This window comes from Chelmon rostratus, chromosome 15 (assembly GCF_017976325.1).
Source record: "Chelmon rostratus isolate fCheRos1 chromosome 15, fCheRos1.pri, whole genome shotgun sequence".
Classification (NCBI taxonomy): domain Eukaryota; kingdom Metazoa; phylum Chordata; class Actinopteri; order Chaetodontiformes; family Chaetodontidae; genus Chelmon; species Chelmon rostratus.
Genome location: NC_055672.1, coordinates 13934148 through 13958222, shown reverse-complemented (window position 1 = coordinate 13958222; position 24075 = coordinate 13934148). Strand labels below are relative to the sequence as shown.

At 39.7% G+C, this 24075-nt stretch overlaps 3 protein-coding genes across 3 annotated transcripts in view; 2 read left to right on the top strand and 1 right to left on the bottom strand.

Annotated features, from left to right (window-relative positions):
* Nucleotides 1-2270, top strand: part of LOC121618639 (fibroblast growth factor receptor-like 1) — a 28713-nt gene extending 26443 nt beyond the window's left edge. The window contains exon 7 of the mRNA XM_041954167.1: nt 618-2270. Within this exon, the coding sequence (XP_041810101.1) occupies nt 618-1060 (443 nt within the window). The 3' untranslated portion in view covers nt 1061-2270. The remainder of the gene's footprint in view (nt 1-617) is intronic.
* Nucleotides 2216-9791, bottom strand: tacc3 (transforming, acidic coiled-coil containing protein 3). The gene is made up of 17 exons (XM_041954166.1): nt 9682-9791; nt 7952-8108; nt 7394-7521; nt 7263-7309; nt 6048-7176; nt 5902-5944; nt 5656-5806; nt 5403-5461; nt 5176-5306; nt 4941-5028; nt 4660-4788; nt 4190-4257; nt 4050-4093; nt 3803-3963; nt 3582-3688; nt 3386-3506; nt 2216-3283 (listed from the first exon to the last, which is right to left on the bottom strand). The coding sequence occupies exons 2-17, from the start codon at nt 8105-8107 to the stop codon at nt 3218-3220; spliced, it is 2628 nt and encodes an 875-aa protein (XP_041810100.1). The 5' UTR covers nt 8108; nt 9682-9791; the 3' UTR covers nt 2216-3217.
* Nucleotides 9792-11177: 1386 nt separating this feature from the next.
* kif15 (kinesin family member 15) lies at nt 11178-23700 on the top strand. Its single transcript, XM_041953672.1, has 35 exons — nt 11178-11277; nt 11622-11652; nt 12084-12270; nt 12398-12474; nt 12595-12632; nt 12722-12819; nt 12925-13104; nt 13394-13603; nt 13698-13823; nt 14275-14397; nt 14485-14632; nt 14796-14887; nt 14991-15200; nt 15512-15689; nt 15773-15914; nt 16224-16365; nt 16496-16663; nt 16754-16882; nt 17723-17828; nt 17932-18097; nt 18184-18334; nt 18425-18510; nt 18625-18703; nt 18802-18888; nt 18988-19092; nt 19249-19371; nt 19517-19663; nt 19782-19877; nt 19998-20162; nt 20358-20452; nt 20562-20625; nt 21508-21545; nt 21668-21800; nt 22324-22455; nt 22560-23700. Exons 1-35 carry the CDS (start codon nt 11235-11237, stop codon nt 22638-22640), a joined length of 4176 nt encoding a protein of 1391 aa, XP_041809606.1. The 5' UTR covers nt 11178-11234; the 3' UTR covers nt 22641-23700.
* The last annotated feature ends 375 nt before the right edge of the window (nt 23701-24075 follow it).

The window sequence follows — 24075 nt, the reverse complement described above, 5'->3', positions numbered from 1 at the left end:
TGTTTGTGTGTTTTATGCGGCTGGTTTTTTTTAGGGATCTGCATAACATCAGGGCAATGTTTAACTGAAATGAAAGCAAGACTGCATTTATGTCAGGAAAAGTAATGAGGACAGATGACAACAAAGCAATGTTAATGTGCAATCTTATTTTATAGGAGTTTTTCATGTTTTTCACAGTACTATATAAAAAACCCATCAAGTTCAGTAGGCACTGAAGCACTGTTTTATAGGATTATAAATAAAACACATTTGACTTAACAAAAAAATGTAACTTAAGTTCCACTGAGCAGCTCAATGCAGAGCTGTCAGCGTCATCTGACAGTCTTCCTCAGTGGAAGGAGGTTGGTCAATTTTCATCATGTGACGTAAGACTTATTGTGTGATAACAGATGGCTGTATATGAGAGGGTTCAAAGATTAAAACATGTTTGGACTGTTGTTCCGACATTTTATTGACTAAACACTGAATCCAAAACATAATCAGAAGATTAATTGATAGTAAAAATGATCCAGCAGTGATCAGGCCTTAAGCACTTCACCTGTGCATTTAAACACACTTCTGGCAACATATAAGAGTTGGAAACTTGTTTTTTTATTTTATTTTGGCCTCTTTTGCAGACACAAAGCCTCCCATCACGCCCATGTTCTCACCAGCCTCCAGCTCCCTCCCCTGGCCTGTCATCATTGGCATCCCTGCTGGAATAGTGTTCATCTTTGGCACCGTGCTGCTGTGGTTCTGCCAGAGCAGAAAACACTGCCCCCCTCCCAGCACTCCAGCTGCAGCCGCGCAGGTACTGCAGAGCTCCCACCGGCTGCCATATCGAGAGCGGGACAGGGGCTACATGGCTCCGTCCTCCAGCTCCTCCAGCCCAGAGAAAGACTGCATGAGCTCCATGAACTATGAGGAGTACCTGGCACAGCAGCAGCTCCTCCTCACGCAGGGAGGACCAACAATCCCCCCTAAAATCTACCCCAAAATCTACACTGACATTCACACACACACTCACTCCCACGTGGACGGGAAAGTACATCAGCATCAGCACATTCATTTTCAGTGTTAGCCTCAGTGCCAAATATCCCCCACTGACTTCTCCAGTATCATCGCGGGACAATGAGCTGTGGACTGAGCAGCAGCTCCTCAGCGATATTCACCTGGCATTACTCTTTAAAAAAAAAAAAACTCTTCTCGTAGCTGGAGATTGCTGTTAAGGGCGTGCACGTGGGAAAAAAATAGTGGCCAGTGATACACACCTCGTGTTTTTACATCCAAACTTCCATATTTGGTGCTTATTATACATATTTGATTTTTTTTTAACTGTCAGATCCTCCTCACACCACTAAAATCCACAAATCCTTGTTGTGCACTTAATACAAAAAGGACAAGGACTTTTTTTTTTGTGCAGCGTGTGAGTTTAATCGCAGCTATTCAGGCCAGCTGAAAGGTCTTCCTCAGCAGTTGAATTTTGCATTTTCCTACCTGAAGTGTAGCAGAAAATGGGGGTTAGGTTTTCAGCTGTTGGAGCACAGAGACTCTGTGTTCTGCCTGGTTATGAAGACGAAAATGGTACTCAAGATTTACAAAGGGGCCGGTTTTATGCTCCTACTCAGGTAGTCCTTTTGTTTGTTCAAGATGCAAAATGTTTGCAATGCTGACCACTATGTTACCTTTCTCCATCCCTCACTTTTGTCCTCTGTTGTGATATAGAGTAGACTGGTAAGTTTTTATAGCCTTTGTACAGCATGCAAACCTTGCCTAAGACTGCAAGGGATGGAAGAATTGTGTTTCCACATTAACTGAATTGGTCTTCTTTATCATTTTAACTTTTTTTTTTAGGTAGGTTCCCATCATCAGTCAGTAGCATGTTGAGGTAAACCAGCAGAGGACGGGTCTTTTAGACTGCCACCTTATCCAACCACAGTTTATGAAGCTGTAGTCATTTATAATCAAGTTGAGTCATGAATATTTAATTTATTTTGCTAAAAAAAAAAGTATCAAAAGTTTATTTTTCAGAGTAAGGTGTTTTACATATCTACGTAATGTTATTAAAGTATACTGTTGTTGTCATGTATAGTACATTTTGAGTACTTCGCCACCCAGTTTAATCACATTTAGTTCATGCCAATATTTAGGTATTTCTGTATGTAATTGGTTATATTTGACAATCCTGTATGATGTACTCTGTTCAAGGCTCAAAAACTAAATCATCTCAAGTGTGATGGTTTGGTAGTTTTATTAAATGATCGAAACAAATTCAATCTCCACGAAGGCTAATGAATGAACAAAAAACCCATGAATATTCTTCCAAGGCCGCTGTCTGTGCTTGCTAATGAAGGCGTAAAAGTCCTTGTGAAAACCATAATGTAACAGTGGCAGTTAGCTGTCCTAAAACATACAGTACAGGCCAGGTACAGACAGGTCAGCTTTCTTCCTTTGAGGGAGTTCAAGAGTCTGCTGAGGGTGACACAGAGGGCAGCCAGCAGTGGGACAGAAGTTGCTGGGATGAATGACTGAATAGATACCATGCAGACACAAGCGCAGTCTCACACAGTCCCTTTTTAGATGAGTGATGGGCTCTGCAAGACTACACCGAGTGACCAGCATCTTTTCCCCATTTAAAGTGAATCGACCCTCGCCCCCCTTGGTCTGCACTACCACCTCATTCAACTCCAATCTAGGTAGGATTTCCTTTCACCATTTAGGAAGTGCATTGTCCTGCTCCGGGAGTGATGTGACGGGACCCAGTGATTGCTCAGGAAAGAAGGGGAGCATTGTGTCAGGTGAGCTCTTGTTTTGTTGTAAGCGTTGCAGGATGGGGATGAGCTTTGGCTCCAGACAGATGAGGGGTGAGTACATAGAATAGGTTGTCTGTTTAAAGCAGAAATTCTACACAGAACTACTTTTGCCCTTCAAATAGCCATGTTACTTCCATATCCATAAATAATGCTTCAAATCCAAAACCCAGATGCCAAGATTCAAAACAATAAGACCAACACTGCCCTCTAGTGGTATGTAAGAAGTTACTGCAGAAGTTAATTAACTAATTGAACAGTTATCAGAAAAGTTATGAGTAAACTTGTGAAACCTCTTTATTAACTCTCTTTTTACAGTATCATAAAGAACGTTGATAACTAGACATACATTCTACACGAGAAAATGATCAGGACACAATGAAAAACAAGAAAAAATTCATTAAAATATACAGTATTTACAAATGAGCTCAACCTTTCTGGACTTTGGTGATAAGTTCATCACAAAGCTTGGTGAGCTCTTCAGCCTCCTTCTCCTGTAAAAAGGAAAATAAGAAAAAAAATGAAGATAATATCTTATGACAGTATCTTCAAGACCTCTGTGAATGCACACAATCCATTTTATTATCATCACTCACCTTCTGATCCAGGCTCTTCTCCAGCGACTGCACCTTCAGCTGCTCCCGCCGCAGCTGGGCCTGAAGTGCAGACAACTCAGCCTTGTTCTTGGACCGCACTTCAGCAATTTCTTCATTTGCACTGAAGATGAACAACAAAATTTGACATTTCATGTCTTGCAATTCACACTATTAACACAATAGTCAGGTTTCTTACTGGCCAATTTTCTCCTCAGCGTGGGCTTTAAGGGTCTGGTAGCGCTGCTCCTCCTTTTTGATTCTTGCCAGATAGTCCTGAGCACAAGCCCTTAGTGTCTCTTCATTCTGGGGAAAAGCCACAGAAAACTATTTATTAATCAAACTGCCACATCTTTTGTTAAAAACCTAAAAACACATCATGTGTTTGTGGCTTATCCAACTGGGCAAGTGTTTTCTAACCTTCTTGTAACCTTGAATAATTTCCTTATGCTTCTCCAGTCTCTTGAAAAGGCCGGAGAAAGACTTCTCCATGGCGTTCAGCTCATTGGACACTTGATCCTTCTCCAGCAGGGCCTCATTGAGCTTCGCCTGGGACACCTCCCTCTCATTCTCTTGATCAGCTGAATTATACAAAGAGATTAAAGAACTCACACACCACGACATCAAAAACCCTTAAGACTGTGGCATGTTAATTATGTTCACTTACCCATCATTTTAGCTATAATGAGCTCAAATTCTGCAATTATTTTCCTGTGTGGGGGAAAAAAAAAAGGTATCACAAGTCTTGAAAGCTTGATATCATTGAATTAAAATGGCAAAAACAAAACTCACCAAAGCATGACTCACCTCATTTCTTGACCATCGTCAAGAAGCTTATTATACTTTGCACTCCATTGCTCCTCTTTTTCCTTTGCCTGTTTGAGAGAATGCACGCTCTTGAAATGTTCTGGAGTTTGTTTAAATCCATTAAAAAACAACGACACCAAGTTATTAGTTAATATTACGAGTCTTTTCCAACCAAATCAGGCCATTTATTTTTTTAATTGAAATGTGTGCAACTGCTTGTTAAACAACTTTCAATATCAAAGAAATGGCTTGTGTTTACTCCAGATTGCACTGTGATTGAATCAGATTACTCAGAACTGCTCCAGGGATTGTGTGGAAAACCACAGAAACCACTCTATCAACGAGGGCTGCAGAAAAACGCTCCATTCACATACACCCAAACAAAGTGACTTCAAAATGGGAAAACCTCATCAGAGTCTGAAACAGCTGCTGTTGTTTGTCAAATGACAAAATCACTGAGCAGGACATACTTCTGCCTGAACCTTGGCGGTGGCTGCATCCATGTCTTTCTGACTGTACTTCAGCACTTCAACAATGGTGTCCTCTGTGTCTGCTGGCTGGGGGAAAGGAGGGACGTGGCTCTCAAGGATCGAAGGAGGCTAGATGACAGTTGCAGTGTAAATAAATCAAGTTAGGAGACGCAGCAAGGATGCGTTGAGCGTAGTTTCCAAAACAGTGGACAGACACTTCCGCTTATTTTTAAGCGTTAAATTACCAGACACAATCAATAGTGGCAGTGATGGTGACTTACTGGCACTGTAGCATCATCAAATGGTTTGGAATCGTCCTTTTGTGGTGCATTTGCAGTCTCTTTTTGTGCCATCTGTGTAGTGTCAAGCCTGAATTGGGAGGGGGGAAAGAAAACTCACTTGTGATGTAGTCAAAGTGGTTACATTTTCAAACAAATGTCCAAAGCAGAACAAATTCAGCTCTAACGTCCCTTGACAGCAGCAATCAGACTAAGTGAAAACAGAAGTACGTCATACCGTGAAAGGAAGGCAGAGGGGTGAGGGACGTGGGCCTGAGCAGCTGGGCCGGCCGACTTCTTTGGACTGTCTCTCAGGAGGGGGTCAAATTTAAGGTACAAGGATTGTTTCCTCAATGCAGACTCCTTGAACTGCAGACAAAAAGAATTAAACATTTAAATAAGTTGAGGTCACACATGGACAATCAAATAATTTAGTTGTTTGACATACATGGAGAAGGTACTTACACTGCTGGACCCAAACTGTTCAAGGTAATCGATCTGTCCATCAAAATCATTGGCCATGACTAGAGATAAAGATCACAGGTTAACATCAAAGTGAGCTTTCCATTTAATGATGCTTCACAAAGAATACATAACTATGATACGCAGCAAAGCAACTCTTCAATAGAAGAGTGATTTAAAGTCTATGCAATCACACATCCAACTCTAAAAACCTTGTGGAACGAGACAAAATAGAGTTAGGGCCACATTTACTCACACATAGTTCCAGGAACAAACTCGTCATTGAATTCTGACATCTGGGACTTCTGCTCAGGTTTACACAATTCAGAAAGCTCTGGGAGACTCTCCACGGGTTGTTGAGCTTCAAGTTGAAATCCCTGGTATGAGGCAGCCTTGTGTTCAGCATTCTGCCATTCCACAATAATTTTTTTTTTGTTAGTAACACACAACCAAAGGAAAGCTTAATGGAAAATGTATTACGATTGTATCGAACTTCACGTACCGCTTCAGGGCTGGGTTCAGCAGCTGGGATACTCTCCGCGGTGCTACATAGGGAAAAGACATAGAAACTTAGTGAAATAAAGTGTTGTTGGCAAGTGTCTACTGCAAATAAACGCTGATACATTCAGATAAAAAAGGTTTACGTACAATGCTGGTGATACAGCTTCCTTCTCCACAGGCTTGTCAGTTTTCTCTGGAATGGGGGCTTCCATGAGCACCGGGTTGGATTTCTTGCTCGACTTTGGAGAGTTGTTCATTATTGATTTTGTGCCAAAGGGATTGAAGTTTGGGTCGTCAAACTCATCAAAGTCAAATGAGTAAGACCCTTTGGGAACTGGAACATCAGCAACATCACTTGCATCAGGCTTCACCGCAGTTTCTTTTAGTGGTTTGACGTCAGATGTTGGCTTTCCTGCTTTAGGTTTTAGACCAGGTGGCCTTTTGCCAAATTTCTTGGGTGGCGGTTTCGGCTTGACCTCACAGTTGTCATCGAAATTGAACTCAAGTTTGACTGGTCCCTCCTTGTTGGGGGCATCAGATGGCTGGGACGTGCATTCAGCATCTGAAGGTTTGGCAGCATTAGTTGAGATTGGGGACACCGGAGCGATGGGTTTCACCTCAGGCTCAATAGGCACCTCTGGAGCTGCCTCCGGTATGTCAACAACAGTTGTGGGCTTATTTTCATTTATTTGTGTATCCTCAACAGGCGGATTATTTTCTGGCACCTTTCTCCCAAGGACAGGGGAATTTTGAATTTTTGAGCCTCCAGTTTGGAAAGGATTAATTGCATCAAGGTTGTCAAAATCCAAGGTGTATGAACCTTTTACTGCCAGTGGAGCGTCCTCCACAAAACTGCCTGACACTTTGTCTTCATCAGCATTTAGAGACATTTTAGCAGGTTGTTTTTCATCGGGTGTGGCAGCACATGAATCTGGTTCCTCGATCGCTGGGACCTTCAGCACTGTGACCACACTGCTCTCTGTAGAGCTGATGTCAGTGGAGACGTCAGCCAGTGAGTTTTCCACAGACTGGGTGAAGGGAAGGGTCTCGTCTAGTGCCGATTCGACATTGGTGGACTCCGCCAAAATATTTTCTGGTTTTGTGTGCTGAGGCTCAGTTTGATGTGTAGGATGGTTTTCAACAGCAGGCCTTGCAGGAGAGAGGATCATCTTATTAGACCCCTGAAATGGATTGATAGCGTCCAGGTTGTCAAAATCCAACTGATAGCCTCCCTTGCTTTGTATCGGCATGTCATCATCTGGATAGGATGACACTTCTGTTGAAATTGAGGAAGATTAGCATCATTTTTTCAGCATTCAGAGACATTCAAGGGAAATAAATTTGAAATGTTGGACAAATTACCTTGTTTGGGCTCATTGGACTGCTCAGTGGCATCTAGTGGCAAAGTACTGTAAAAACAAAACAGACTTGGTGATATAAATTGATCAGTCATTTCATTGGATGCATGCTGCAGTATGAGAAATGTCACTTACTTTGTTTTATCCAGATTTAGGGACTCCATTGCTTTAGTACACTCATCCACACTTGCCATCTTGACAGACTTGGTGGGAGATACAATTCTTTTAGTCAGAGGGTCTCTTCGTGGAGTCTGAAAACAAACCTACACACAAGTAGTTTGATCAGTAGAGTAAATGTTAACCTGGATACAAATTTGTCTACTTAATTAGTAGTTTATTCATACCAGCCCTTTCCTCACAACTGTGTGCCAGAAACATGTCTGAAACTTTTCTAGCTTTGTCCACCGACACAAGTGCTGTCTGTTTTTAGTTGGATTGCAATCTGTTTAAAGTTGTGTAGAGCTATGCTGCAAATTCACTGAGGAGGGTCAAACATCATATAGTCAAAGAATCAAACGTTTAAAAACGTGTTGAGGTGCAACAAAACTATCAATCTCCCCGTCTACCACTTCGGGTTAACAGGATCTAATAGCTGTAGAAGAGTCTTAACTTGGTGACACTTAAAAGTGTATGCAATTTTCAGCCTGGTGAGACGGGGGACACAACATCCAAAAAAGTGAGACTATTCTGTACCTTGGTCCCCTTTGGCACAGTCTTGCTGGGCAGGTTCTCTGTCTGACGCAGGATGGAGGGCCTCCCGGTTGGCTGATCCAAGGCAAAAATGTCACTGTTCTGCTTTCCTATGGGGCAGACCCCACAATTCTCATCATTCACATCGACAGAACTCATCCTGGAAGAAGCAAAGAGTGACAAACTGTTAGTTAAATGGCTGAAGCAACCCAACTACACTCTGAGGGAGGCATCATCCTCACAGCTGCAGGCAGTTGATAAGAAACTTTTAGTCATGGGGTTTACTGATGTGTTAACAGCAGAATCAAGACAAATGGGACTCTTCAAATTTATTTATGTTGGTGAATCTTGGTTTGAATGTGCTCATTTTTTTACTGGTATTATAACTTCTTCTCTACATACAGAAAGGTATTGCAGCTTAAAAGGTGGAAAAGTAAAGAATTCCTTTTAAAGAGAACTACGATCTATTTAGGTTTAAAAAAAAAGATACAAAGAGGTTAAACCTACACAGACAAAATGCTAGGTGCTATGCCAGTCTGTCAGAAGATGTTCATTTATTTCAGATACACACTGATATCAGAGCAGTGTGTACTTTGACCAGTAAGTATCAATACACTATGTTACAGCAATATCAAAATGATATGAGGAAGAAACACTGCGTTCATTGCATAGTTTTTCCACCAGAGGCCACCAACAAGCTCCTTTTTCAACAAGCAATAACAGAATAGACTAAATGCAGAGTTGGATGGTTTGGTCCACCTGATCTGTCTTTTTCATAATAGACATTCTGACCTGTCAGACCAGGAGGTGTAACTAGCTGTAACTCATGTAACTACTCTGTTCTGAACAAGCATGCCCAATGCAAGGGCCCCGGAACAGGCAAAATAGTTTTAATTATTTTATGTTATTGCATTTTTCTTGCATCACATACCAACATTTCCTCTGTGAAAAAGGTAAATGAAAGCATTATTGTTAAAAGGACCTTAAATCAGTTTAAAATTTATTTGGAATGGCTGAAGTGGTCTCCAAATGACTGTTTTAAATTTGCTCCAACCTTAATTGCATTGATTTTTATGTTCATTAAGGTGTGGTGCCCTTTAGTCAACACAAAATGTTTACAATTTGACTAAGAAGTACACAAACGTCAGTAACGAAGAACGTTAAACGTTAAATTACATTTTGACTATATGTTGAAGTATTAATGCTTGCATACAAGCTTCTGATTCGCTGGTAACATTACTGCAGGCCAAGAACAAACTGAATCCGAAGAGATTCCCCCACACCTCCACGCAAGACGTGCGCACACATCGTTAGTGAATTGCATGATTGTCATATTGATGTGTTAGGCCAGTGTTGCTAACGCTTTCATCCATCCGTTACTTCTGGGCACTGACACCAAATGTTAGCGTTTCAGAGGGCAACATACTGACCGTGTACCGTGCGACTCAACGTGGTCAGCTAAGTTAGTCATCGAACATTAACTGGGCATTTCATAAATGCCAGAACATATTTTGACACCTTAATTAGGCCAATATTAACATAACTAACGTTAGCGCTGACAGCAAATTAACAATAAAGGCTATGTTAGCTAACTAAGCTAACTGTTAACTGTAGCTTACATGATAACAAACGCTACACTCGGCTAAAGTTAACCTTAAAGTGGAGGAAAACTAAAACGTTTAATACAGACAACAGCAAGTCGTAAGTTTTATGATCATATAGTCAACACCTACCTCAAAAACACAGACGCAGTTGGCCGAAATTATACCGTCTTTCGTCAAAGCATCAAACTGCACGGTAACCAAGAAGTAACGATTTTGAACAATGCTCGCCTGTCAATGCACCAACCGTTTGGAATTTAAAGTCTTGAAACGTGCCAATAAAATTGCAAGAAACATTCAAAAGAAACGCGCTTCCTGGTTTGGCAGCCAATCGCGCGAAAGAGCGGATATGATCCAATTGACGACTGCGCCCAAAGGACTAATTTCAAAGATTATAGAATTAGCAAGAGAATTATTTCGCCGACCAAAAACAGCGATAGTGACCACGCGCGCCACACGCAACTGTAGGAAAACTGTAATTATTTTTACAACCCTGCCATTTGATTGCCATCAGGGCATGAGCTACTTTACGAACGGCTTTAAAAAATGCTTAATGCAATGACAGCACGACATTTTCACTCACTTTCACATATGTTCAAAACACAATGCTTGATTTTCGCTTGAACAAGTAATAACAGTGTATATACTGTATAACAGGGCAATAAACTGACAATCCCGTAATACACCGATCATCGAAATTTGATGCTTTGAGTCTTTCAAAAGGAAAAGTGATGTCGATTGTCATGTGCATTGAAAGCGAAGTGGGAAGTGATGCTGGAAGACTTCTCTCTCTCTCTCTCTTGCTTTTTTTTCCCAAATTTTGAGCACCAGTGAATATTGTTGCTTTTGTACGTGATTATTAGTGTCTTTGTGGATTGCTGTGTCAGCTAGTATACATTTTAATGTCCGGCTGGCTGCAAACAAGTCAACGGTAACGATCAGGTGAATGAAAAAACGACCAAAAGACTCTCTGACTATTCTCGCATGCACAAAATTGCCGTTATAATCTGAAATAACACAAATTCTGACCAGCAATTTTGTCCTTCAACTCATATGGATTCTCACCTGTGTCCTGACCAAACATCTTTGATTATTCTTTTAATTATGCGTGCATAAAACCTCACATTAATTCGTTATATTTCAACTTTATATTCATTTAGCGAATTAATCTAATCTTTGATTAATCCACACTTACAACCCCTGCATATGTTGATTTTATCAGTAGTTAATATAACAATTTATATTACATGCAGCAATAAATTGGTGTAATGCATATAAACAAACAGTCTCTGTCTTCTATTAGATTATTATTAAATTGTGGATAAATACAACGTAGGAATAGCTTCATTTTGTCATCTTTAAGAACATATAGACTGACATTCAAAATTTAGAAACAGACCTGATATTTATATATTTCTATTGTGTACAAGAAACAAACTGATGTTTGTAACAGCGCAGAAAATGTTGATCTTGAGAAAATATCCAGAACTCTTCATGAAGTCGTGACGCTGCACACTCCGGTACAGTAGGTGGCGGTGTCGGCGATGCAAATTTTACCCTGATTTGTAGGTCGAAAATCAACTAATAGAAGAAGTAGCGTCCGACCTGCCCGCCAATTTTAAGGGATGTAAACAGTGCCGTCCTTCTTCGTCTGCCTCCGACAGGAGATTTAGTTTCACGACATAATGGCGAACATTTCTTTGTCAACAATAAATTCCAGCGGAAAAGGTACTGCACCAAACATATATTTGTTCGTCAAGTAAACTAATATGCTGTCGAAATGCCACAGACAGCCACGCTTATTGACGCTAACATTCACGGCTTTTTTTGGTAACGTTAACAAGCTAACGTTAACCTAAAGCTAGTAGGAATCAGCTAGCGTTAACGTCAAGTAGCCAAGTCACTTTCTGTCTTGATATTTAGCCATTTTGAACGCACATTTATAAGCTTACTCTCTTAATAAAGGTTGCTTGTTCGTATACACTGAATTATAGAACTGCCAACGTTAACTGCCGCTTTAGGATGTCAAACTACGAGGTTAGCAAACGTTAACGTTACAATTTTGTTGACAGGATGTGGCGATTCAACCCAGCTTGCAGGAAGGTAATGTACCTGTAGGACGCTTTGCTTGTTTCATCCAGACAAAAAAAAGATAACACTACGATACTTTGCTAACATCAACATTATGCATACTAACATATAACTAAGTTAGTCCTTAGTCCGTATACATTAGTATATTTTATCTTACGGTCCTGGATCAGGGCTAATGCCATACGTTATGTGTACAGTAAGGTATCTGTGTGTTTTTACCTTTTTCTTTGTAGAGTAATTTACAGTTTGACTATTAGGTTTAACTTTACAGTGTACATCTAATAGTCATGGAATAAATGTTTTGATGTCTTTCCAAAGTTAACCGACATCTGTGGTAGCAAACAACTACTTTTCATGGCGATGTTTAGTTCTCAACATTGTTTACTTGTGCTAATGTTTTTATTTTTGTTCTTTTTTGAACATATTTATTTATGGTCCTACAGCAGTGACAGCGATTCCATCAAAGTTTTTGTGCGGGTGCGACCTCTGACCCAGGGTACTGGGCTGACCACAGATGGAGATCAGAGTCTCTGTCTCTCAGTCACCTCACCCAACACCATCCGTCTGCTCTCAAAACCAGAACCACGAACCTTCACCTATGATCATGTTGCTGATATGGACACATCTCAGGTTGGGAGCACAAGTTGGCATGAGTAAAACCTTGAGTGACCAGTAAACAGGGGGATGTAGCCTGTGTGACTTATAAAGTTGGTTATTAATGGAATATGTGTAATCTTTATATGTCATTTTTCAACAGGAATCTGTATTTACCAGTGTGGCAAAGAATATTGTTGAGTCTTGCATGAATGGATATAATGGAACTATATTTGCCTAGTAAGTGCTCTTTATATTGTTTATGTACAGTGTAATATTAAGAAAATGTTATCGCATAATCACGCTGCACTGTACACCATGTATAAAACCCATTCAGTAATTCCTCTCTTGCTTCTGCAGTGGACAAACAGGCTCAGGGAAAACATTTACCATGCTTGGTGAGAATTCAAGATATTGTGGACCTCAAATTCTTTTACATCCAATAGTAGAATGATTGCAGTTACACATTTTTTCTTTCTTGCTCCAGGACCGTCTGAGTTGGATAACTTCACAGATGAACTAAGGGGGGTCATTCCTCGAAGTTTTGAGTACATATTTTTTCTCATCAACAGAGAAGTGGAAAGGGTGAGCTGTAACATTTCATCATTGTGAAGGTGTTGTGTGTAAACCAAGTGTTTCATGTTTGGTTTTTAATGAATTTGGTGCTTTGTGTGTTTTTTTCTCTTAAAGTCTGCTCAGTCCAAGAGTTTCCTTTGCAAATGTTCATTTATTGAGATATACAATGAACAAATTTATGACCTTCTGGACACCGCCTCAGCCAGCCTTTTCCTCAGGGAGAACATCAAGAAAGGTGTGTTTGTTGAGGGAGCTGTGGAGAAGTTTGTCAACTCAGCTGCTGAAGCCTACCAGGTATAAATAATTTGCTCGTTGTGTCTCATAGAAGGTTATTGTACTTACTGTAATACATGGTAACACTCATAACTGACTTCATAGATGGGATGTAACCCCTATATTTCTATATACCTTGTATCCAGTTCCATTACAATGTAATGCATGATTCTGTGTAGTATAAAGTGAGTTCTTTATTGAGCAGCATCAAATTGTTACTTTAATTTTGACTTTAAATTAATTACATAAAGGAGCTATCTTAAGAAATGTACTGTGGGAATGTACAGAATTTATGTTTGAAACCTCTTAGGTGCTCTCTATGGGCTGGCGTAATCGACGAGTGGCCTCCACCTCCATGAACCGTGAGTCCTCCAGATCTCATGCCGTGTTCACCATGACTTTGGAGTCCAAAGAGTCCATCAATGAAGTGGTGAACATCCGAATGTCTCAGTTGAACCTGGTAGATCTGGCAGGGTCTGAGAGGCAGAAAGACACACACGCAGAAGGCTCCAGACTCAAGGTGAGATTAATTCAGTCTATTCCTGAGGTACAAAATATATGATTTTAGTTTTTGCTAACAGTTGTTGTTTGTACTGCTTCTACTTCTCTTTTAGGAGGCCAGCAGTATCAATCGCTCCCTCATGTGCCTTGGTCAGGTGATCATGGCACTGGTTGATGTGTCCAATGGCAAGAACCGCCACATCTGCTACAGGGATTCTAAACTCACCTTCTTGCTGAGGGTGAGTGTTTCTAAATACAGGTTGTGACTCCTGTGGGAAATGCTCTATAGTCTTGTGTATCAGCATGGAGTCAGCTTCCCTGGAATTATGGCATTGTACAAACAGTAGTTTCAGTGGCATGGGGTGGTGTGTGTTTATGTGAAACATATGTAAATAACTGAATGCCATTATTACAATAAACATGTTTCCATTTTGCTTTTTAGTCTACTGAAATCACTACTGATATTTATTTTGGAAAGAGATTGAGTAATATACATTAAACCCAGTGATGAATGATTTGAACAGGTACTGGTGGTAATGTGAGTCGGTTCAAATTAAAACCAGAATGTATCAATCTTGTGCACTTGACATTCAGATGATGTTACGTTCAAAGATGTGATTGCACTTTTTTTCGCAAATCGAATAGACATTATGCACTGTCATGATTTTATTGTTATTTTTGTTATTTCAGGACTCTCTTGGAGGAAATGCAAAGACCTACATCATAGCCAATGTGCATCCTGGTTCAAAATGTTTCGGAGAAACACTGTCCACCCTGCATTTTGCCCAAAGAGCAAAGTTGATCAAGAATAAGGTATCAGACACAACTCTATATTGTGTTAGAACAAATTTAAACAAGTTCTGTGATTTCAAAATTAAAGCAATTATTTTGTTTTGCCAGGCCATTATCAATGAAGACACACAGGGAAATGTAAGGCAGTTACAAGCTGAGGTGAAGAAGCTGAAGGAGCAGCTCACACAGGCACTTGCTTCTCAGGCAGTGCACTATGGGAGAGATGTCGCACCAGGAGGACCTGAACTCTCTATGGGTAACAATAAGTAGATCAAACATATGCATTTGAACCATTTGCACACATCTGAAATGGAATACACTGATGTCTTAAACACAGTAACTGCATGCAAAATTACATGTTTTTAAACAGTTGTTTTTTCTGGTATGTTGCAAAAGTGTAAATCAGCCTTTCTCATCAGGTCCATCTATAGAAATTCAGCATGATGTCTCACATAAAGCAAAGTTTATGGATGCTGTTCGTCTGTTAAAGAAGCGAGAAGAGGAGAAGAGGGTACAGGAAATGTTTTTTGCATCCATTTATATTTGTAAATATGCTGCTGTGAGGAAATAATGTTGGTGCAGGGAAACTCACAGTACTGTTTGACTGATCTCAGATACTGCTGGAGAAGGTGGCTCAGCTTGAGGAGGCCTTCGCCCAGAAAGACAAGTTCATCCATTCCAGCCGAATGATTGTCAGGTTTCGGGAGGACCACATATCACGCCTTGAGAAAAAATTGAAGGAGGGACAAGGCTTACTGACAGACAAGGAGTCTCAGGCTCTGATTGACCATCTGAAAGAAGAAATAAATATCTTGAGAGATCAGGTACAAACTCTAATATGATGTGAGCACTGCCTAAGCTGCTATTCATGACTATGTATCTGTGTAGTGCGAGAAACATTACTAGTAATGAGGACCTATAGTTCAGATCTCAAAAGATCCACAAACAATTCTAATGACAAAAGTAAGAAATCCAATCCTAAAATCTTTCTTTCTTCATAGTTTTGTATTCATTGTCTGAAAGGCACAGTAGGTTGATGTTAGATTACTTTAGTTAGTTACTTTTCTTAAAATAATTAGCGAAATGTTGAATCTGTTCAGCGCCCTTTTCTGTGTACACACATCTGCTCTTTTAGGTTGAACATCACCCAAAGATGACTCGATATGCAGCGGAGAACTTCAGCCTTAGACAGGAGAACCGACATCTCCGTTCTCTTGAATCAGTGGTGAAAGCTGAAGAGGCTGCAGCCACAGTTGCTGCAGAGCTGGATGAGGTCTACCATAGGGCTATGGAGGCAGAGAGACTCACAGAGAGTAATATATTGATAAACTTTATTAGAGAAAAGGTAACATAACTATTATATCCTATGTATGTATAAACTTGTGTTGCTCCACAGCTCCAGCAGCCTCTTCAACCCCTATGGCTGGAGATACTGTCTCTGCAGCCACAACTGAGAGACTGAAGGCTCAGCTGCTTCAGAAACAGTCTGACCTCACAGCTGCCCTTCGGGCCTTTGAGGAATACAAAGAAGTCACCAAGTAAGGAGGGTATTTAATGAAGGAAATTTAATGAAGATTCACATGTGCATTATCCAGGAAAGCCTAGCCAGCATTTAGGAACAAGCCCCTGCAAAAGCTAGAAAAACATATTCCATCACCTTTTGCTAACATGGCTAACATAACTTTTTTTTTTGTTAATAACTGCAGTCTGTACAGTGAGATAAATCCAAATGGAGTTTATACAGATTTATGATTAGAAAAAAAAAAAAAAATTTAATGCCCTTATAGGCTGTTAGAGCAGATTTTGCAGAGCTTAATGTGGTTTTTGGATGGTACTTTGTGTCCTAGGAAACAGATGTCTCAGCTGGAGTCTGAGAAAAGATACCTTGACAAGTCCAACAAGCATTTGGAAAACATTCTGGAAGCCACAAACGCTCACAAAAAACTGGAGGTCTCTGAGCTGAACAGAATTCATGTTGAAACTATAAAGGTGAGTGGGTGCTGAAATTTGTATTCAGATCACTGTGATATCTGAACCCCAGATTCAATAAACATTTGCTCTCATTGTAAAAAAAAAAAAATGTAATTCTCATATATACTTAAAATATTTATTTCACCAGATTCTCACCACGCCCACCAAGGCATACAGCTTGCGGTCCCGTCTCGTGCCTCTCTCCAGCCCAGACCACCTGAATGGAACAGATGATAATGCAGATGACATTTGGGACGAGCAGCCGCCTTCAGACATGACCGAGATGGCATTGACTGAGGAATTGCGTCAAGTGCAGGTACAGAAATGTGGATTGTCTCTTAAATATATGTACACAAAACACATGAAGCCCTCTTGTTGTGTTATACTCTCCCTAATTTCTCATCAGGAGCAAGCTGGTCGTGTCCAGACACAGCTGAATGAAGAGGAGCTAAAGAACAGCAAGCTGTTGCAGCAAATTGCAAGACTTGAGGAGCAGATCACTGTGATATCACAGGAGTCTGACCGCAAGGATGAGGTAGAATTTTCTCATCTTCTTCATCACCGCCACAAAAGGGGTTATGTTTTGTCTCTGTTTTTTTTTTTTGTTTGTTTTGTTTGTCTGTCAGCGGGCTCATGGAAGAACTACTGTCTTGATTTTCATGAAGCTTGGTGGAAGGCTGTAGCACGGGCCAAGAAAGAGTTCATCAAATTTTGGAGCGGATCAGATACACAAAGTATTTTTCACTTTGTTAACATTACATGATAGAGCATTTGGCCCCAGCGAAATAAATGCTATACATCTTAAAGTTCAATACTCACAATACAGCCAATTATACAAATACAATGCCTTCAAATCACAATCCACATTCGGCGACACACATAGTTGTTCAGACCTCATGCAGAAAGTCGTTATGCAGCACTTGGAGACAGTGATTTCATTGGAGATCTGGTAAAATTGTAACATCACCACAATTATAATGTTTTATTTTTCTCAAACATGTGGTTTTATAAACGCAAGTACACTCATATTGTGCAACTAATTACACTCTCACTCACATCCAAATGTGAATTGTCTGCAATAAACTCTACCAGAGATATTGAGGAAAAATGATTGAACTTCACGATTCACGGGAGCTAGCAATAATATTGACCTTAAAGTTTGCCATGGCAGACTTGCATATCATAGTGGACTATTGGCCTTGATGTAGGCCTGCACTCTCTGAAAGCCCTTCTAGTTTATAGTTTTATTTTATTGAAATGTAATATTATGCAAACTATTATGTGTTATGAAATATTTTATGTAATGTATGGGAGTTAAAGAAAATGATGCCCTTAACTATTCTGTTTTCCTCATTGTTCTTTACACCTGATGCAGCTACTTTCTACTGAGCGAGTTAACAAGAACAGAGATCAGCTCAACCTGGAAGAAGCTGTCAGTAAACTGCAACAGAGCCTTCAGTCTGAACAGCAAGCCGCCGAAGGTGAAGTTCTGTTGTTTCTCCTGTGTTGTAATCACCTGTCTGGACTTTTGGAGGTACAGACAAGAGTACCAAAGTGACAACTCTTTCTTTCCCCTCCTTGCAGTGCTGAGGAGTGAGATCCGTGATCTACGCCTGGTGCTGCAGTCGTCCGATAAGGAGCTGGCCACTGTGAAGAACGAGCTAAGCGAGGCCCACAATGAGCAGCAGAGAGAGACGAGCCAGCTATCCAACAGTCTGATCAGCACACAGCTCCAACTTGACAAAGTCCAGTAAGCATGAGTCTAACACCTCTGCATTGTGGCTCTTCTTTATCTGATGTGTTTATGTTCACACAACTACCATGTCTTCATTCCAGGTTGGAGTGGGAGCAGCTTCTGGAGCAGCATCGGACACTACAGGATTCATTTGACCAGCTGCAAGCTGAGGCCAGGTTTGAGGCTGATCAGGCAAGACAGCAGCTGCAGGACAGGCAGCACGAGATTGATAACTTCAAAGCACAGCTCACGGTTAGTGAACTCATGAACTCAGTGAAATGTAGGCTGTGACCTCCTAACTGTCTATATGTTCTATTCTTATATATTTTTCTACTGTTGCAGGTATTGAATAATTCTCTGCAATCTGAGCAAGAGCATACAAGCACCCTGATCTCTCAGTTAAGAGAAAACAAAGAAAATACATCAAAGTGAGTTTTGTCAGAGTGTGTGCTGGTAGCTTTGTCTTTTTTAAAGTTACACCAGATTTCAATGTTTAAAATAACTCTTGTATTAACATGACTGACCTTGTTGCATGCCCTCAGAGAACTTATTGAAACTGTGGAGCAGAATACACAACTGAGGAAGCAAGTCTCAGACCTGACAGTACAAAGTCAACAAGAGGTCAGTACTAAGAATAGTATGCATGTTTGACTTTTAGAACTATTTGGAATAACAATCAGTAGCTAAGCCTAGTTGTCTGTCTGATTTTTGTTTTTAAGGCATCCAAAATTGTTGATCTTGAACAAGATCTCAAATCTGCCAATGAAACGATAAAAGGCTTGGAGCAGAAGATTGAACAGGACAAAGTAAGCCTGAGTCAATAACTCTCCCCCATTTCTTACTTTTTCAAATATAACTTCAGTTTGTCTGCTACCTTCCTGAATCCCATCTGTGTATTTTGACAGGATGTTGTTTTAGATCTGATTAATCAAACCAGAGACCTTCGCTGTGAGCTGAGCCAGAAGGACCACAACATTTCCCACCTGTCTGGAGACATCAAAGATATTACAGTACTGTACTCCTCCTATCTCACCCCGTATTTGTCTTAAAAAAGATCACTATTTGTAATAGTTACCCATTTCTTTAATCTATTACTTCATACTGTGCAGGTTTAATGTTGAATCAATCAAGGTGTGTTTATGATAATTATGTCATTGCTCTTCCAGGCCAAGTACAGTGCTGCCTGCCTTGAAAGGGAGGATATCTGTGAGCAAAACTCTAAGATGCAGACAGAAATCTGTGACCTGAAAGAAGCTTTAGACAGACGTGTAGCATCCAACAATATAGAGGTATGTTTGATGTTGAACACCTCTCTTCATACATTTTGTGTAAATTTTTGTAGAAGTAATTCATGTCCTCAGCAATTTTGTCGATATCAGAAAATGAGGCTATTTAATAAAGCTAAATATCCATTGCGTGTGTGTCTGTCCTCAGGTCGAGGTGTTGCAGGAGGAGATTGCATATGCTACTGAGGAGATTGAGAGACTCACTAAGGTCTTAGATGAGCAGAACAGCCTCCTCCAAGCAAATCAAGAACAAACAGCCCAGAAGGATATCATGATACAGAATCTACAGCAGAAGGTGAAGTTGTTTTTATAATCTCAACACAGAGAACAAATCATCAGTAAAGTAAAAATCTGAATAATAACATCTAATTAAAATTTAATTACTAAATGTCAAAACCCTCCTTTTGTACCAGGTGCGAAAACAGCAAGAAGCTGTTGAAAGAACTATCAGAAATGGAAGTTCCGAACCCCTCATTGAGCTGACGGTCACCCCTAGATCCTTACCTCGGGTAAGACTTCTCAGTGGTATATTTGTCTCTAATTCTGTATTCACAAATAAAGCTTGTGTGGCCTTTTTTTTTTTTTAGAATTTGTAGTCAGAATTTCAAACAATTTCTCTATTTTTCAAGACACCCTGCACTCCAGGAAGTTTCAGTAGGGACCTGACCCAGGTGCTGGAGAGCCAGGAGAGGGAGCTGGAGAATCGCCGCTCCTCCATGATGACCATGGAAATTCTTTTAAGCGAACTGAACGCTGAAAGAACTGCCAAGAATGAGGAGATCCAAAGGCTTAAGGTATGTCTTTGTGCTAAGGTTAAATTAACCTATAGCCATTCATCATTGGACTGAAATATTGATTCGGCATGGGTATAGCAGACTCTCAGAATTGTGTTTTTGAGTTTAGTGTCTTTTTTTCTGCAATAAACTTAATATGGAAAGGTTTCAATGAACTTTGAAGTCCATCAGTATTGATGTTTTTTCTGTCCTCAGACACAGCTGACTGAGAAAGAGATGGTCCAAATAGAGATCCAAAGTTTGCTTGATGGGTTTTGCAACAAGCAGAGCCAGAATGGAAATAATAACGGGTGAGTTTATTTATCCAGTCTTTGATCAGCTAAGTACCCTAAAATACATCCAGTCATCCATTGTTGAGGTCATAAGTGAAATGGATAATGTTAATCTTGTCATTTTCAGTGAGGATTTGAACACCATCAAGCAGTCTTTATTTCAAGAGCTACAGTCGGAGAGAGCAGAGAAGGTTTGCATTTGTTTATCTGTTTGTTTGGTTTTTTGCCTCAATAATAGCAATAATAAACTTGGTATGTATAGCAAACATCAAACATGAAATGCAGCTCAAAGTGCTTCACAACAAAGAATTTACCCGCACCAAGTGCTTCACATAAAAAAGACAGAATGAACATAACAGGAATAGAATGCCATAATGTCAAATAAGATAGAAATAAAACCTTGAAAAAATTTCCAAATGTTACAGGAAGCCAGTGCGGGGCAGCTAAAACTTAAACTAGAGTGGACTAAAACTATGGAAACATACATTGTGCCCTCCAATGATATCACTTTCTCAGATGATGATGATGTTTCTCAAACACATCATCTCCAAGACTTATGTAAAGCTTCTCCCTTTAATGTATGTTTTGAACCAGTTTAACACAGAGAAAGACCAACTCAATGATTTAAGATGATGATGGTCAGTCTTTAAGAAAGGAATTAATTTGCACTAGACTATCTTTTCAAGTATGTCACTGATTAATTGTAGGTTGGATATAAGCCTACCTTATCTATTTTGGTGGTTTTGGTCAGCCTTAATGTCAGTGGTGTGACTAGTTTCCCTGGGTTAAGTATTATCAGCATTGTTGTTCAGAGTCAGTGGGTCATACCTTTTTTGAAGTCAGAGTTCAGGTCGTGGAGTTCGTGTTGGTTCTCTTATTTGATTTCTTGCTGGATTTGCCTTTGCAACAGATGATGTCAGACCAAGTCCTGCCTGGAATTAATGTTTTTGGTAGCTTTTAGCAGAAAAAACAGACATCAGCAAAAGAATTTTAGCAAAGGGGAGAGAGCAACAAAGCGTCTGCATTGTGGGACAATAGGAATTTTATTATTTGTTCCTCTTGTTCATTAACAGAGCAAAATAATGCAGAAGCTGTCCGATACTGTAAAAAGGTAAGCTCCGGTGGTTTGGTTAAGTAAACGAATCAACATTTTTTAATTGCATGTCATTCAGATTCTTCATTGATATTGACATTTGAAAACCTGTCTTCGTTGTTTTTTGTGCTGTGGATTAGGCTGCAGGCGCAGGAGTCAATGTTAGCCCAGTCTCAAACCTGTGTTCAGGAGCTGACCACTGAGCTGAGGAACCGCTGTCTGGAGTTGAGAGAGCTGAGCCACAGAATACAGGATGAGGAGAAACTACTCCAGGTCAGAGCTCTGCTCAGTAGATGAGTTTCTTTCACCAATGAAAGCATTTTGGGGAGATGTACCTTTTAAGTATGATGAAATGGTAATGAAATAGTTAATGAACTAATGCTAGCCGAGCTAGCACTGCAGTGTAAACACACAAAAAGCAACATGAAAAAACAGTAACTGGTATCCAACCTACTACTCTTGTTATTTAGCTGCCTTCAAATGAGACTCAACATTCACAGTTTCTCTTGACTGTCCCTCAGTATTACAATATTAGTCCAACATCACCCAACCTGTATTAGCAGCCACATTAGCTGAGCAACATGCTAGCGTGTTTCAACAGGCTAACCAACAAAATAAATGGTGAAAAGACATTAAAAAAAATAGCAAAACTTACAGCTTCCAACTGTGAAGTTGGGTCACTGCGCCACCTGTTGGTTCTTGCAGGCAGTGATTGTTGCCTTTTAATCTTCTATCAATCAACTAATTGATGATTTGATGTATGTTTGATTTAAAGTACTTATTTTCTGTTTTACAGGAGAACGAGGTTCTTCGTAAGCAGAATGTTCAGCTGTCAGAGGAGAATGGAAAACTTGTGGGGCATAAGAACCACAAACAGAGAATTGAATATCTGGTGAAGCTGAAAAAGGAAAACACCAAACTGCAAGAGGTAACTGAAATTTCTGCTATCATTAAAGGATGTTTCTTTTTGGTCATCTGAACACTGTTATCATATCACCTCAATCAACACTGTGCATGTCTTTTGTTTTAAAGGAGAATGAAAAGCTCAGAACGGAGATTGGCTTGATGCGAGACCACAATGGATGTCCACCCCTAGAGATGACAAATTCCTGATTTTTGGTGAACTTGCATTTTTACCAGTGAAGAAGTGAATTTTTTACATATTTTTTTTTTTACTTCATTGACTTGGTCAGTTCTTTAAAGGCATTGTGATTCATGTTTTTTATTCTTTTTTTCATTCAGGGAATGTGCAGTAATGATTTTCTTATGAAATACGCATATTTTAATAATAAATGTTATTTGTATAACACCTTTCATACAAGAAATGCAGCTCAGAGTGCTCTACAAGAAAGAAATCACATGCAATAAGTGCTTCACAAAAAAATACATAGAATGAACATTAAAAAAACACTTGATAATAGTAAAAATAAGATAAAGGTGCAGAAAAACAGGAATAGAATGCCACAAATAAGGTAAGTTATGATAGAGAATAAAACCTTCTTGATAATATTAGTAAAAACAAAGACAGAATGTGTAGCATAAGACAGAAAATAAAAGCCACTGAATAATAACATTAAAGTGTATCAGGAAAGTCATAGCAGGTTAAAGCGAAAGTGAAGACATAAATACATTTTTAGCTTTCTTTTAAATGTTTAGCAATTTTACTGGTATCCTCAGGTTGTGTGTTCCAGAACTTTGGAGCATAATTGCCAAAGGCTGCATCCCTGATTTTCTCTCAGCTGTTGCTGGGAACCAGTGCTCTTAAAGGTAAATGGTTAACCTGTCCTAGCCCATTAAGGGCCTTGTATGTAAGGAGGAGGACGACAATATATAATACCTCTTATAAAGTTTTGGCCTGGAGGCATTCTGTACCTTTACATTGATCTGCTATTGCAGACCAGCTGTGACGTTACTTCCATTAGTTCAGCTTCATCTTTGCTTGATAGGTTGTTTCTGAAGTACATTAGTACACCTAGACACATTGGTGTCAGACTGCAATGAAATTACAACAATGCTGAAGAACATCTTGATGTGAAAACTGAACATTTCTGTGTTCAGAATATTTTAGGTGCTTACGGTTAGTCTGGTGCTGATTGTTGCTTGACCATCTGAGTTATATGTATGTCTCGCTTAATGTGTTGTGTTTTTTTTCCTGAACAGTAATGGGACTGAAAAAATAAAAAAAAAAAACTTGAGAAATGTTATCCAGGTCTTGGATATCTACAGTAATAGCAATGGCAAATTAAAAGATAAGGACCAGTTGCCTTTGACTTACTAATACTATGACAAACATTTCACATTTCCTTTCTTTTTCATCAGTGATGGAAAGTACATTTATTTGTGCAGTTTTGAGGTACTCCTACTTGAGTATTTCTATTTTCTGGTACTTTATACATCTACTACACTAGATTTTATGCACAAATACGATCAGTCAATACAAAACATACAATGCATTGTTGTAGATAAAACTGCACAAAACTATGAGGTCAAAATCTGCTCCACCTTGACTAACTACAACATTAAAGCACTGCTAATATAATACATCAGT

Coding starts and splice junctions, on each gene's coding strand:
- tacc3 (XM_041954166.1), bottom strand. CDS start 8,107: ATGAGTTCTGTCGATGTGAATGATGAGAATTGTGGGGTCTGCCCCATA. Junction 5,462..5,655: donor GTTTGTTCCTGGAACTATGT/GTGAGTAAATGT, acceptor CTTTATCTCTAG/TCATGGCCAATGATTTTGAT. Junction 4,094..4,189: donor GACGATGGTCAAGAAATGAG/GTGAGTCATGCT, acceptor TCCCCCACACAG/GAAAATAATTGCAGAATTTG.
- kif15 (XM_041953672.1), top strand. CDS start 11,235: ATGGCGAACATTTCTTTGTCAACAATAAATTCCAGCGGAAAAG. Junction 16,664..16,753: donor AGGAATTGCGTCAAGTGCAG/GTACAGAAATGT, acceptor ATTTCTCATCAG/GAGCAAGCTGGTCGTGTCCA. Junction 21,546..21,667: donor CTGTCCGATACTGTAAAAAG/GTAAGCTCCGGT, acceptor GCTGTGGATTAG/GCTGCAGGCGCAGGAGTCAA.